Genomic DNA, 15,606 nt, shown 5'->3' on the forward strand with positions numbered 1-15,606 from the left:
GTGTGTTCTTTCCCCTTATGAGACGTTAGAAAAAAATCAGCCTGCAGTGCCAGCGAAGTCACCTTTCCATAAAACTGCCTTTGTTGTGCTGATTCTCCCCAAATTCAAGATGGCCGCCCTAACGTTAGTTCACCTACTGGAAGATTAACCTTAATTGTAACTGTTTTTAGATATATATATTTTTAATGTGAATGCGTGTTCTTGGGAACACCGCCGTAGGAGAGGCCGCTGCAGCCTCGCAGTGGGCAATGAGTCACATGTTGCCATAAAGCAGCACTGCTGTGAAGACCCACCCAGAACATCAAGATGGTCACAGTCAGAATAATCCGTGCAACCAATTAAAAGGAGCAAAGTGATGTAGCCAGCAAAAAGAAAAAAATAAGAATATATTGCCTTAATTATGCATATCTATGTGCTTATAGAAAATATTTGTCTGCTTTCATTTTGGGGTGGGAGGAGAGGGGGATTTAATTAAAATACGTGTTTCTTAAGAACCTTCTGAATGAGAAAGCGTTTTGTCAATCAACTGGTTTTTTTTTTTTAACCTTTATCCCACTCAGAAAAGCAATAAAGATCATGGTTGGGGGGTCAGGATGGTTGGGGGTTGAGGGAGAGGGGCGGTTGGGGGTGAGGATGGGGGGGGGGACTCTGTGTGTTGAGAGTGAATGCCTGTAGTTTCGATCATCGTTCAATGCTAAAAGGCTATTAGTAATAATATTGATAAGGGTTGATATTTTTCTTGAAAGTTAAATTGTTTTTAAAGGATAAAAAAAAAGTTGTTTATACTGTAACCCAGGTGCGGCTCAACAGTCCTCAAGCCACCCCCCCCCCCCCTCATGCCCCCAACAGGTCAGGTTTTCAGGATATCGCAGCCTCGGCACAGGTGGTTCAATCGACTGAGCCTCTGATTGAGCCACCTGTGCTGAAGCAGGGACTGATTGCGCCACCTGTGCTGAAGCAGGGACTGATTGAGCCACCTGTGCTGAAGCAGGGACTGATTGAGCCACCTGTGCTGAAGCAGGGACTGATTGAGCCACCTGTGCTGAAGCAGGGACTGATTGAGCCACCTGTGCTGAAGCAGGGACTGATTGCGCCACCTGTGCTGAAGCAGGGACTGATTGAGCCACCTGTGCTGAAGCAGGGACTGATTGAGCCACCTGTGCTGAAGCAGGGATATCCTGTCCTGTTGGGGAAGCTTGAGAATTGGAGTTGAGCACCCCTGCTGTAACCGGATATACATTGATGTAACTTTGATGGGAAAACGCAGCCTTCTACAGGAGTATAACCCGAAACAGAAGGGAGACCCTACGAGAGGCACACTGCTCTCCTAGTTTGAAAACAATAACGTTTTATTCAAAAAAAGGGAACTAAAACACACTACAAATAAACAACAATTAAAACCTAATTACGAGCGCTGATGTCACAACAGACTGCGGGAGATGTGCAGCGGTGAGACTGGAATGATACGCATGTCATGATACCTCCAGGCCAATTCACAAGGCCTATATCCGTGTATCCTATATAATGTACTCAATGCAGAAAATTCTACGTGGGTGGGCCTCTAGTCAAGGTATCGCAGCCAAGCATGTAGTGAGGACCCCTGGGTAAATGAATCACACATGCACATCATTGATATGACCGTGATAATAGTCCTCTTCATGGATAGTAATCTGGGAAGACAGGCAGTAGTGCTCTGAGGATGTCTCATATAGCGTCATCACTACAGATATACTGGGAGGTAGTAACCTGCTGACGTGAATCCCTAAGATGTATATAATGCAAATCGAGGGGGTGTTATATACTATCGCTCCCTGTTGCTACCATCAAAGACTCCAGGTATTTGAGTCATGGGAACGACTGCAGACACATGTTTATAGTGAGCGCTGTGAATTGTCAATCGGGACTGAAGCGTGTAACGTAAACCAGCCACGTAAAAACTGTAGCAATGCTGGATGTAATTGGCGACAAATAACACAAACAGCAAACTGTGTAGCAAGTTACAAACAAAGTGTCACGTGGGACAAGTGGAGGGGCAGCTGAGTGATTGCATGAAGCAAACCCACACGGGCTGCTAAATATATCTAATAGCACTGTTCAGGAAAGCAGACACTAGTGTAGCCGGGTTCTAGGTCTAAAAACCGCAGTGTCGCTAATAGGACGCCCCCCCCCCCCCCCCCCTCTGGAAGGTAAGTGAGTGAACGTATGTAACTTGTTCACACACCGCAAACACCCGACATCAACAGACGCTGCTACCACACACACACACACACTGAGGCCAGGGCCATGGTCCAAAAGACAGCGCTGAGCCGCACCACGTACCCCCATCATCCCTATGGCGTGCGGCTTTAGATGGCGCTTCCGCAGGCGTGCGGAGGCGTGTGGAATTGCAGCCGACAGTGAAATTTAATTTTTCCCGCTGAAGTAAACGGAGGGCCGGTCATGTGACTGCCAAAAGCCAATTGCTAGCCCCGCCTCCCGCCCAGCCTCCCACCTGGCTCACAAGCGCGTTCGCTGACGCTCATGCAGGGACACAAAAAAGCCCCTGCTTGAGCAGGAGAGCATGAGCGTCAGCGCGGCGCTGTTAATGCACCATGTCCGAGGCCTAAGAGTTATCTCAACTAGTGGTATGCCTGCAATGGCCCACAACTAGGTTTAGCTTGCTAATGAGCTCAATAATGGAGTACTATGTCTCTTTCATTGTAGACCACCCGTACACACACATCTCCACCTCCGTAGAAGTTCTGCGTTCATAACGAAACGCGCGTTGGGTGATGACGTCAGTATGATGTCATGAGCGCGACGGAGGTGGAGATGTGTGTGTACGGGTGGTCTGCAATGAATATTGCAGTAAATACATTTTATATTTCATTACTATAGGCTGAGCAGGGACCTCTCCACGTTTGTCTCTCTTCTACAGGAGTAACATTTGGAAGTATATGGGCAGGGTGACCAGATCTGCCCCGGCAAAAACCGGGACGAATGTCACGCGCGCATGCGCAAAGTGCGATGGCCGGCCGTGCCTGCGCGATCGGCACTGCCCGGCTGCTGGTGCATTGGCCCGCCGTGCATGCGAGAACGGCTTTTGCCGGTTTCTCATGCGCGAAACGCGCAAGTTCCGATCGTGAATGTGCAGCTGGGACGTCCCGATCGCGCAGGAGCAATCGTCGCTCGCCAGGGGGGGATACAAAACCAGAACAGAGACCCCCAAAAAAACAGAACTGTCCCAGCTAAACCGGGACATCCCGTCACCCTATGCAGTCTATGGGGTCGAAGCGCTTGGAAGAAGTTGAGCATTTCCCATAATGCTTCAGCATAAACATTCCATGTTTAGTAGCAGACCTGTCTTCCCATCTGTTACACCTTTCAACTATGTCCAGACTACTGGCAGAATAGGGGACATTGCACTTGTGCAGGGGACGGGCCAACTCCAGTCCTCGAGGGCCACCAACAGGTCAGGTTTGTCAGGATATCCCTGCTTCAGCACAGGTGGCTCAGTCATTACGACTGAGCCACTGAGTAAGCTACCTGTGCTGAAGCAGGGATATTCATTAATACCTGGCCTGTGTTGGCGGCCCTGGAGTTGGCCACTAGTTGACATACCGGCGTATATTAAAGGTGTGGGGAGTATGCAAAACAAATACATGACGTTATATTAAAAGGAAGGGGGGGGGAGATGACTTGTGCAATATCGAGAGTAAATGAAGACTGAGACAGTGCAAGAGCTTTGGCAACAAATGATCACAACCAGGAATGTGTTGCAGTGTTCCCAGCAGGAGACTGTGGCTGAGTTGAAAGCTGTTACAACAGACAATATCACCCTGAGTAATACAAGGTTCTATTGTAGTTCTGGCATTCCACTGACTGAAAGATCGAGTCAAAGGCGGCCATTAGGCGAACCCAGGGAGCCGGATATTCACTTCTCCATCCCACCTCCCTCCCTTCACCTCTCTGTCCACACCGCTCTTTCTTTCTCTCACCTCTCTCCCTTCATCTCTCTCCTACCTCACCTCTCTCTCCCCTCACACCTCTCTCCCCCTTCCCCCTCACCTGCCAGACAAACAGCTTACTCCCTCCCACCCAGCCAAACAACTCCCTCCCCGGCCCACCTCTGGGCCGCATAGCAAAGCTTCTTGGGCCCGTGTGCTTGAGAGGCCTGGGCTAGATTAACCCATTCCTATGGAACAATTAGAAGAGGTTCTCAAATCATTGCCAGCTGGGTAGAGTCGTGGACCAGGTGGTCTTAATCACATATATTTGACAGAATAGGCCGGCATACTGTTACCTCATATGAAGGCTAACGCGATGAGCATTTCCCCTGTCCAATGCTAAACGCTCACTATAATCCCGAAACCAGGGAGAGACCTGTTAAATGGTGCCAGCTGAAACCCGCCCTGCCCGGCTCCCTGGGAGATTACATCAGTGTCTCTTATACCGGCTACTCGGAGGGTATTGCCTCATCAGGGTAAAGGAATCCTGCGGCCAGGCCAGTGGTGCTCAAACCGGGGGGGCACGAGACTGACTGCGTGTGGGGGGGGGCACGGGGTTTACAGAGGCCCCGCGCGCTTCCCGAAGGCACTTAAATTAAGTGCCGTGGGAGCTGCAGGGCCTCTCTAAACCATTACTTACCTTGGCTCCGGCGGCTTCTTACACGCGTCGCCATGGCAACGTGAGGTCATGACGCCGGAGCGGGAGTGAGTCCTTGCTGCGGCAACGAAACGGCGACGCTGACGTCACGCGCTGCAGTCGCTGAAAAATCAAATGTAATTGACTTCCAGCGATCGCGACCGTCGCGTCGCTCCTACTGTAAGCGCACGCGCCGGATTCAATACGTTTGTTTTGACGCGACGTCGCTGGGACAATAAGCGCAGCCTAAGTGCGGTGGAATAGGTTTTGTGTAGGTGTTGGTGCTTAGACTCTCAAAGCTTTTGAAGTGAAATTTATATGCTGGCAACTAAAAAAATTCCATAGGGAAAAAATAGTGTTCGTGCGGACGAAAATTATAACGGAAGTGACTGCGCATGTGCAGAATCGGGCTGCACACGTAACCAGCGCTACCAGCGCATGCGCAGGAGTCCTACTAAGTGCCTGTTGGAGTTACATAGCAGCAATCCCAGTGCATAGCAAAGCAAGCTCAGTGAACAGCTGCCCACGCATGCGCAGAACACATCGGCAATACCAGCGCAGCAGTTACTGGCACCGCATGCCTAGACTGGAGTTATAATGGACGTGCATGCGCTGACAAGAACTGCTGCCCACGCATGCGCACAACTCATTGCCAAATGCCAGTGCGTAACGCATGCGCGGACTGGAGTTACATTGGATGCGCAGGCCCTGAGAAGAATGGATGTCCACGCATGCGCAGAGCACATCCTCTATGCTGGCGCATGCGCACACCACATCATCAGTTCCGACGCCTGCGCACACCAGCTGATATCAAGCTCACAGTTCACAGCAGCAATATGGCTGTGTAGAAATGCGCAGAACATTTCGCCAATAGAGGCGCATGCGCACATTTCCACACCAGCACATAATTATCAGTGCGCATGCTCCGCAGAGCTAGCCAAAACCCACAGCTACTTCATCCAACGTCTACACAACAATGACACCTCTGTACGCCATAACCCTTACCCATCTCAATGGAACTCCCCCACAGCCCAGAACAAACTCCAGAGAAGCACAACAAGATCGGGGAACATTACTACACTTCCATTACAACTCATAACATTCTGTCCCAATCACTGCACCACCTATCATGCCCAACCAAAAAATCTCTCCCCGAGTGTTGAATTTGTGGAAACTCCAACACTATCGACTTTGCATTTTATGGCCTGCAAATATCCAAGGACACTTATTGACACGGGGTGACCAGTACCTTTAACACCTTTTCCCACCAGGGATCACTATCACCAGACAGGGACACAATCATTGAATAAATGGAGTTTATTCTGGAAAGCCAGCAAACACACAAAATACACAATACACAATATACACTGACCAACTCGGGGTCTGGGGGGAAGTCTCTAGCTTCAACTAGGTGCCTGGTAGGTTTACGCTGTCTGCTTCTTGTCTCAGGCTTCTCAGTTCTTCTCTCAGTGCTATCCAGCACAAGCACTTTTGAATCTCCCGCTCAGCTGTGTCTTCGATCAGCTCCACACACTGTCTCCGCTGGTCGGGCTTCTCCGGCGCTTCTCCACTGTGCGCGGTGCTTGTGTACGCTCTTTTACGCAAAGCCCCTTTACAAAGCCCGCTAGCGCGTCTCCGATCGCCTCCAGAGATTCTCTTCACTTGTCTGCACCTCCAGCGCTTGTCCGTCAACCTGGCCGGGCTTCTCCGGCACTTCCCTGCCGAGCGCTCTGCTATTCCGAGCAGAGAGCTTTTGAAAATCCTGCCAAGTGCTTCACCGGATCAAACCTAGGAGTGTCTGGTTCCCTGCACCGGTCGCGCTCCTTACATAGCCCCCGCTGGCTATCCTCAACATGGAGCAGGAGCTGGCGGCCAATCGCAGTGCGGATCATGACCAGGCAGCCAATCACAGGCGTGGGCACCACGTGGGCTCGCCCGACTGCATCAATGGGAGGAGGGGGGCCGGCTTAAGTGTCCAGGACCGCCCCTGGATGACGGATGACAAGCTTTTGTGTGTATCTTTTGGAGTGCCCCTGTGGCCTACAATATGTGGGGAGAACGGGAAGACCCCTCAAGAGAAGATTCGCGGAACATGTGTACAATATCAAAAAGGGTTTGGAGACACATAGTGTTTCAAACCACTTTAAGATACATCACAACATGTTACCAGAGGGTCTTACATGCATAGGGATTGATAGCCCAAAAGTGGGGATTAGAGGAGGTGATAGATTACAGAAGGTATCTCAGCAAGAGAGCTTCTGGATCTACACTTTAAAAACGCTCTCCCCCAAAGGTCTAAATATAGACTTTGATTTAGCTTCATTCCTATGAGAGCTCCCTCACTCATTCACACATTGTAGAGGTCAGATCACTCATAACTGTTTACCATTTGAGAATATTGTTTTAAATAACCTATTCCTCTTTTTATTAGTAACGTATTTTATTTGTTATATCATTTGTCATATTTATTTATTGTATATTAATCAACATTAGCTATGACAGTGCATTTGAATTCTATTGGCAATGTAATTCACCAAGATGTTTTTCTACCCCACTGCAATCAAATCAGCAGTAAATGCATCTGTGCTGTCTTTAATTGTTTAATTGTTAAGTAAGAATGAGCTATATAAGTACAAGGGATTGCATAGGCTCCACATTCCCCTGACGAAGTGACGTTCCCCGTCACGAAACGCGTAGGGAGGAGCCTAAAGTGAACGTTAATCAGGACTCTCATCCACTCTCCGGTCAGTTCATTGAACCGTGACGTCAGCACGCGCAAGTCTGGATAGCGCGAAACACACGCGACCAGAGGCAGGAGCTGACAGAGACTGGGGTGTGCTGTGGGACAGCCGGGTCGGGCGTTTGAATTGTTTTTAAACTCACGGAACTTGTGAGTATATTTCTGCAGCTAGCTAGGATGCGTCATTAAAGTTTTTTTACTGTATTGCGCAATCCTCTGTTGTTTGTATATCCCCACGCTGGAGACACATACAGGAGAGCAGCACAGAAAGAGAAAACATCTTCCAGAGACGGAGTTTCTTCAAGGATCCAGGAGAGACAGAATCAACACGTGGGGTTCGGGTTAACCTGTGAACGTCTGGATTTGAAGAAACAAAGATACAGATTCTCTCAACTGCATGAGACCCACTTTATATCTAGTAAGTGGGCATTTCATTTAGAGGCATACAGGGGAGAACTTCATCTACTGTTAAGTCAATACTGCGCTATGTGGTGTCTCTGTTTTTGTCTCAATCAATAGGAACACACTTGCTGCAGGAGAGTGATTTTATTCTACCCAAATCAAGGACAGAGTCCATTTCACTTATTGACTTTGAAAAGACTTCACTTCACTGATATATCCTTTATAATATATTATATTGTATTGTTAATATTATCACTTTTTGTATGCGCCAGGTATTTATTCCACTATTGTATTATTACATAGCCCCCGCTGGCTATCCTCGACATGGAGCAGGAGCTGGCGGCCAATCGCAGTGCGGATCATGACCAGGCAGCCAATCACAGGCGTGGGCACCACGTGGGCTCGCCCGACTGCATCAATGGGAGGAGGGGGGCCGGCTTAAGTGTCCAGGACCGCCCCTGGATGACGGAGCGGCTGGGAGGCGGCAGATGTGAAAACTGCCTACGGGAATTGCGCTGAGGGACTCAGTCCCGGCAATGGCTTCCCCCGGTCAGCCCCAAATCGCCCGCTGGGACGGTGCCTGCAGGTCAGCGGGGAACAAAGGGTTTCCCCACTGAGAACCCATCCCCGGACCTGATAGCCAGCCCTTCCCTGCCTACCATTTGCCTCAAACCAATATTTCTTTGCAAGCAGCACAGGTAATTGAATTACTGTGTCTGCCAGCAAAGGAATTATTACACATCACTTTTTACACACTGGCTGCCTTTCCAACTGCATGGGGAACAGGCTACACTTAAACATGAAGAATACATTTTCCTTTACAGGGAATAAAGTGTGTTTATAAACATATACATTCATTACATTCCCTGTTCCCAAGACATACAGCTTTCCCCTTCCAGACATAAGAAAGTGATTAGCTCTTTTCTGGAAGGGGTTACACAAAGAAAAAAACTATACATTGGTCAAAATAAGCCTCGCAGAGGCGGCCATTACACACGGTTTTGGAGTAGTCAGCCGGGCTTCGCCTTTATTATTATAGGCTGGCTACCCCTACCGTGAAACTTATTATAACCCTTGAACATTTACAAGAAGCATACACACCACAAATGATTTGCAAACACATTAAACTCTCCCAATTCCTGTACTGTAATAAAAAAAAAAACAAGCCACTTATAACTGTTTGATATGAACGCATTGCAACAGTAAAGTTACTTTGTACAATCACCATACTACATTCATAGAACTGGTATAGACCAACAACATTTATAACCAAGCATCTCGTATAGTGCTACTAGTATTATACCCACATTACCCTCAGTATCAAGCATATCCTATAGCAAAATGACACAGTTACAGCTACTTCTGCAGCTATTCTGCCACAATACCATTCTTAGGCCCGGGCCATAGAGGGTTGAGCCGTGCTGAACCGCGCGGACGCTGAGGCTCGCCTGCAGAAGCTGTGCAATTCCACGCACATACAGGCGAGCCAGCGTCCGCGATCGGAGGTGGGGGGAGACTGAGGGAGGCGGGGCAGTGACGTCGCTGGGCCAATCGCCCGCGACGCACTGACGTCGACGTCACGGCGCCGACGTCACGGCGCCGTGACGTTGACGCTGCCCCACTCTCATTGGAGGTTTTCAGCCGACAGCGCGCTGAAAAACAGCTTGGCGCTCGGCTGAAAACTCCAAAGCCTCCGCACGCCTGCGGACTCTCGCGCGAGCCCCCTCTCAAGGCATCCTCATTGAGGATGCAGGGGCTCAGCGCTGAGCGTCCGCACGCCTCAGCACGGCCTGTCCTTGTATGGACTCGGCCTTAGGCCTCGTCCAGGGTGGTGCTGAGCGGGCGTGCGCTCACGCTGGACCCGTTGCGGCAATGTGTGTGGCCAGTGTGAGTTTGGATAAATCCATGATTTTGAGTGCGTAAACATACTTAATTTTTTTTTAGATCCGCTGTCTAAAGTTCTAGATAAAGCAAATAAACCAGTATTTTCTGCGATGGGGAAAAAATAGAGTGATAGCAGTTGACGTATCAAATGATGGCAAAAATGCCCTGATTTTGTCATCTTTAATATATGTTGCTAAATAGGGATTATATAATGAGGAGAAGGAGCGGCTCAGTGAGTAAAGACAGTGACAGGATTCCCGGTGTCGGCTCCTTGTGACCTTGGGCGAGTCACTTTATCTCCCTGTGCCTCAGGCACCAAAAACATAGATTGTAAGCTCCACGGGGCAGGGACTGTGTCGGCAAAAATGTCTCTGTAAAGCGCTGCGTAAAACTATCGGTGCTGTACAAGAACATGCTATTGTTATATAGGTGTTTGTAGTTTGGTCCTGAAGCTCTCATGTCAATAAAAGAAGGATAGCTGTATGTTAACCTCTTCTCAGCTGGTTTTATTTCAAATACAATGTGTAATGACATAACACCTGCGTGGTAACTTTGTTCTTTAATGACCGCCTTGCAGTGGTTAATAAAGAGACTGCTTAATACTGTATTCATCATTGTGTGTTTGATGTCATTGAAGTCTGTTTCCATGGAAACCGAGCGCCTTCCGCATCATAGAGGCGTGGCGCCAGGGAGGCTAGAGCGTCTTCCGTAATCGTAGAGTGGCGGCGCCAGGGAGGCTAGACCGTCTTTTCTTTTTTTTTTGTAATCATAGAGCTGCGGCGCCAGGGAGGCTAGAGCGTCTTCTGTGACCATAGAGTTGAGGCGCCAGGGAGGCTAAAGCGTATTCTGTAACCATAGAGTTGTGAGTGACAAAGGAGGCTAGAGCGTCTTCTGTAATCATAGAGTTGTGGCGCCAGAGGCTGGAGCGTCTGCTTTATTCCATAGAGCCCGGCGGCAGGCGCACCTCCAAGACCATAGAAAAAAAGGGGCTAGACCGCCAAGGGCAGTGACGTCACTTCCTGTTAGTGGAAAGGCGAAACATCCGGGGTTGGTAAGTGCAGGGTACAATAATAATGCTCTCGCCTGATATCAGCAGGAGTACGCTATATATAGGAGGATATCACTGGTAATACACCCAGTGCCCCTACCCCCTGCTGCATGCTCCTGTACCGCTCATGCCCCCTGCTTCATGCTTCTAGTACCCAGCATACCCCCTGCTTCATGCTCCTAGTACCATTCATGCTCCCTGCTTCATGCTCCCTGCTTCATGCTCCTTGTACCAGTCATGCCCCATGCTTCATGCTCCTAGTACTATTCATGCTCCCTGCTTCATGCTCCTTGTACCAGTCATGCCCCATGCTTCATACCCCCTGCTTGATACTCCCAGTGCCAGTCATACCCATGGCTTGATGCTCCCAGTACCTGTCATACCCCCTACTTGATGCTCCCAGTACCAGTTATGCTCCCCCTGATGCTTCCAGTACCTGTCATGCTTCCAGTACCTGTCATGCCCCCTGCTTGATGCTCCCAGGACCAGTTATGCTTCCCCTGATGCTTCCAGTACCTGTCATGCTTCCAGTACCTGTCATGCTTCCAGTACCTGTCATGCTTCCCGTACCTGTCATGCCCCCTGCTTGACGCTCCCATTACCTGTAAAACCCACCTCTAATAACCCAAATTGCTGTCTGTGATCTCCTTGTTGCTTTCACATACACACACACCATTTCTATGTATACTTTTTAGTAAAGTCTCCCAGGAATAGTAATAATGAAGTTACTCTCTTACTTTTCCTCACCCCCAGAAATCATCATGATTGAAGTTGTTTGTAATGACCGTTTGGGGAAGAAAGTCAGAGTAAAGTGCAAGTATCCTTTGTAAACTGAAAGGAATCCTACCCAGCAGAGCGTACCCTCTAAAATACATGAGGGACACAGATATAATATAGGGAGGAGGGACCATTGAGAATATGAAATCCTGCCCCGCTGAGCTAACACCCTAACATACAGAGGGACATGTGGACTTAGAAAATAAGGAAATCCTGCCATGCAGAGCTGACTATAGCCCTATAAGATTACTGCCAGGACCTCTGTTTCCTTGACTCAATTCTGTTTAGCTCTGAGGACACCATTAAGGATCTGAAAAAGCTTATTGCAGCTCAAACAGGGACCCGATGGGAGAAGATTGTACTGAAGAAGTGGTGAGTGTGTCTGATTGTGATCAAATTGAGTTGCTTGGAGTCTGTGCGCCTGTTATTTTTACCCCCCCCCCTCCTCTTTCAGCTGTTATTTTTAACCCCCCCCCTCCTCTTTCAGCTGTTATTTTTCTCTCCCCCCCCCCTCCTCTTTCAGCTGTTATTTTTCTCTTCCAGGTACACCATATTCAAGGACCATGTGACATTAAATGACTGTATCCTTTTAACTTCCCTCACATCCAACTACATATATACAGTATTATACATAGTGCTTAGGGGCACCAGGTGGCTTCTCCAAAAATACTGGACACAATGGTGAAAGGTGCGACACGCTAGAAACACCCCCCCCATCTCCGCTCCATGCCGTTTCGTCCTCTACTTGGCCCCACCCCCAGGCTCCTGACATCTCCTCCTGATAGCTGCATTACCCAGCAGCAACCAATCAGGATGGCGGAAGCTGCCCAGCCTCCTAGCAACAGCCCTGATCTCTCCCTGCTCGTGGGAAATCCCCCCTCCCCCCCCCCCAGAGAGGCAATACCGGTATACACGTACACGCCCAGAAAGGCAATACCGGTATACACGTCCAGAGAGGCAATACCTGTATACACGTACACGCCCAGAGAGGCAATACCGGTATACAGATACACGCCCAGAGAGGCAATACCGGTATACACGTACACGCCCAGAGAGGCAATACCGGTATACAGATACACGCCCAGAGAGGCAATACCGGTATACACGTACATGCCCAGAGAGGTAATACCGGTATTCACATACACGCCCAGAGAGGTAATACCGGTATTCACATACACGCCCAGAGAGGTAATACCGGTATACACATACACGCCCAGAGAGGTAATACCGGTATTCACGTACACGCCCAGAGAGGCAATACCGGTATACACACACGCCCAGAGAGGCAATACCGGTATGCACATACACGCCCAGAGAGGTAATACCGGTATGCACATACACGCCCAGAGAGGCAATACCGGTATGCACATACACGCCCAGAGAGGCAATACCGGTATACACGTACCCGCCCAGAGAGGTAATACCGGTATACACGTACACGCCCAGAGAGGTAATACCGGTATTCACGTACACGCCCAGAGAGGCAATACCGGTATACACACACGCCCAGAGAGGCAATACCGGTATGCACATACACGCCCAGAGAGGCAATACCGGTATGCACATACACGCCCAGAGAGGTAATACCGGTATGCACATACACGCCCAGAGAGGTAATACCGGTATGCACATACACGCCCAGAGAGGTAATACCGGTATGCACATACACGCCCAGAGAGGTAATACCGGTATGCACATACACGCCCAGAGAGGTAATACCGGTATGCACATACACGCCCAGAGAGGTAATACCGGTATGCACATACACGCCCAGAGAGGTAATACCGGTATGCACATACACGCCCAGAGAGGTAATACCGGTATGCACATACACGCCCAGAGAGGTAATACCGGTATGCACATACACGCCCAGAGAGGTAATACCGGTATGCACATACACGCCCTGAGAGGTAATACCGGTATACACATACGTGCCTAGAGAGGTAATACCGGTATACACATACATGCCTAGAGAGGTAATACCGGTATACACATACACATCCAGAGAGGTAATACCAGTATACACACATACACATCTGTATGTACACATGCATAGTGTCGAACTGCAGATCACATATTCTGTGTGTTTATATCTATATGCAGTGTTCGACAAACCTATACATTTGCTCGCCCCGGGCGAGTGGATTTAACCCCCGGGCGAGTAAATATTGGCCCAAGCAGCACACGTTTGGTACTAGGTGGCGAGTAGATTTTTATGTGTGGCGAGTAGATTTTTTGGTGATTTGTCAACCACTGTCTATATGTATCTGTGTATTTACTCTGACTCTCTCGAAAAGATGGTTGCTTGCATTCACATATAAAAACCTCTAGAATTGCCCTATCTCAGTATATACGGTAGGCTGCTCATTCGCCTCAAACTGGCTGCGACCTGCTCTCCTCTGGGATGGTGGTAAGTGGTAGCCTCTCTGATAGAGGGAAGGTGAGAAAATATAGTGTCTTCTCTTTAATATAAGGAAAAGTCATGCACTTGCATACATTCAAAATAATGGCGCTATACCAAGGACCAAAGCCGGAAGAATCTCCGATCAGGAAGCAAACGTCCTGCGCGTCTCTTCGGGCTCCGTCCCCCTCGGAATGACTTAGCCGAAGACCTGGATAATCGTCTCCTCGCTTACTGGTGCAGCTCCATTTGCGCACAATCCAGTCACTCCTGGGCTCTACCAACACCCTATGCGTTTCGCTGTTAGGCTTCCTCAGCCTACCTTGCATACAGAGATTTGCCAATTTTAGATGTGCGTGCAATACTTGCCAGTCTACTTTTTGCTCATGATTTCGTGACCTACTGCACCATTTTGTCTGTTTTTGCACCTGCATATTTTTGGCTTCAAAGACCTTCATATTCAACTGTTTGTGGCGTTGAGGTACTGTTGGCAGCAATTATAGGGAAACTTTATTTTTAGACGATTTAGATTAATTATCTTATAGTTTTACATATTTGATTTATTGTATGTAAACATACATACCGTATATCATATATTTTGTGTATGTAAATGTGTGTATGTATACAGCAAATTACAAATTACTTGTGAGCACATTCACATTTCAGACAGGTCTGCAACTCTGGTTTTCACCATTATCGCCTAGCATACAGTGCTTCCACTGCAGCAAGGGATTCTGGGAAATGACCTGCAAATGAGCACACAACGTCACCTTTTGCTTCAAATCCATGTACCCCTGTAAGCTTATGCCTGCCACATTACACAGCTTTTCAGCACAGCCCGGGTTAAAGTGCATAGCCAGTAACCCTACATGCAGACAGCTGTTTCAACCGTTGTGGGTCTCGTCAGCGTGAGAGGCTGGTTATACTGGCTTTGCAATATGTAGATACACTACATTTTGGTGCCTTCACTTCCTTAACGATCACACTAAAGATGAAATTCACGATGGCATGAACCTGGAGTTATATTACCAGTGACCCGCTTCTCTCCCATGTATCCAGCGTCCTGTCTCTCCTATGTGAGGAATATCATTCCCTTTGGGCGCCATGTGTAACGTCTGCGGTTCCTCCATCCTGCTGTGGAGTCCTACAATGTGACCACCATCAGGACTGCACACCCCAGAAACCCTGGATGCAAATAACTCTGTTTTCCTTTTTGTTATTAAAACCCGTTTTGTTTTTCTTATTAAAAACCAGTGGGGGAAAAAAAAAAAAATCCGTTTGGGCAAATCCATGATTCCGAGTGCGTAAAAATACTTTTACATTTTTAGATCCGCTGTCTAAACTTCTAGATAAAGCAAATAAACCAGTATTTTCTGCGATGGAAAAAAAAAAGTGGTAGTAGTTGACATAGCAAATGTTGACAAAATGCCCTGATTTTGACATCTTTAATATATGTTGCTAAATAGGGATGGACACATTATTAAATATCACTTATATGAAGTGTTCGACAAACCTATACATTTGCTCGCCCCGGGCGAGTGGATTTAACCCCCGGGCGAGTAAATATTGGCCCAGGCAGCACACGTTTGGTACTAGGTGGCGAGTAGATTTTTTGGTGATTTGTCAACCACTGCTTATAGGATAGAACAGGTGTGCGCAAACGTTTGTCTGCGGTTCCCCGTGTCTGCTCGTGACTCCTTCCTTACCTGGTGTCCTGCGTTTTCTGTTGTC

The 15,606-nt window shown here is 48.5% G+C and overlaps 1 protein-coding gene across 3 annotated transcripts; it reads left to right on the forward strand.

Moving 5' to 3' along the window:
- The first annotated feature begins 7,635 nt into the window (after positions 1 to 7,635).
- UBL5 (ubiquitin like 5) lies at positions 7,636 to 15,166 on the forward strand. Of its 3 annotated transcripts, none has more exons than XM_075577396.1 (5): positions 7,636 to 7,781; positions 11,451 to 11,514; positions 11,763 to 11,846; positions 12,018 to 12,055; positions 14,867 to 15,166. In XM_075577396.1, exons 2-5 carry the CDS (start codon positions 11,459 to 11,461, stop codon positions 14,908 to 14,910), a joined length of 222 nt encoding a protein of 73 aa, XP_075433511.1. In that variant the 5' UTR covers positions 7,636 to 7,781; positions 11,451 to 11,458; the 3' UTR covers positions 14,911 to 15,166. The 3 variants fall into 3 exon arrangements, with proteins under 3 accessions (XP_075433511.1, XP_075433509.1, XP_075433510.1); XM_075577394.1 differs by lacking the exon at positions 7,636 to 7,781 and adding an exon at positions 9,545 to 10,700; XM_075577395.1 differs by lacking the exon at positions 7,636 to 7,781 and adding an exon at positions 10,692 to 10,775.
- Positions 15,167 to 15,606: the final 440 nt, after the last annotated feature.

Source organism: Ascaphus truei, chromosome 20 (assembly GCF_040206685.1).
Source record: "Ascaphus truei isolate aAscTru1 chromosome 20, aAscTru1.hap1, whole genome shotgun sequence".
Lineage (NCBI taxonomy): Eukaryota > Metazoa > Chordata > Amphibia > Anura > Ascaphidae > Ascaphus > Ascaphus truei.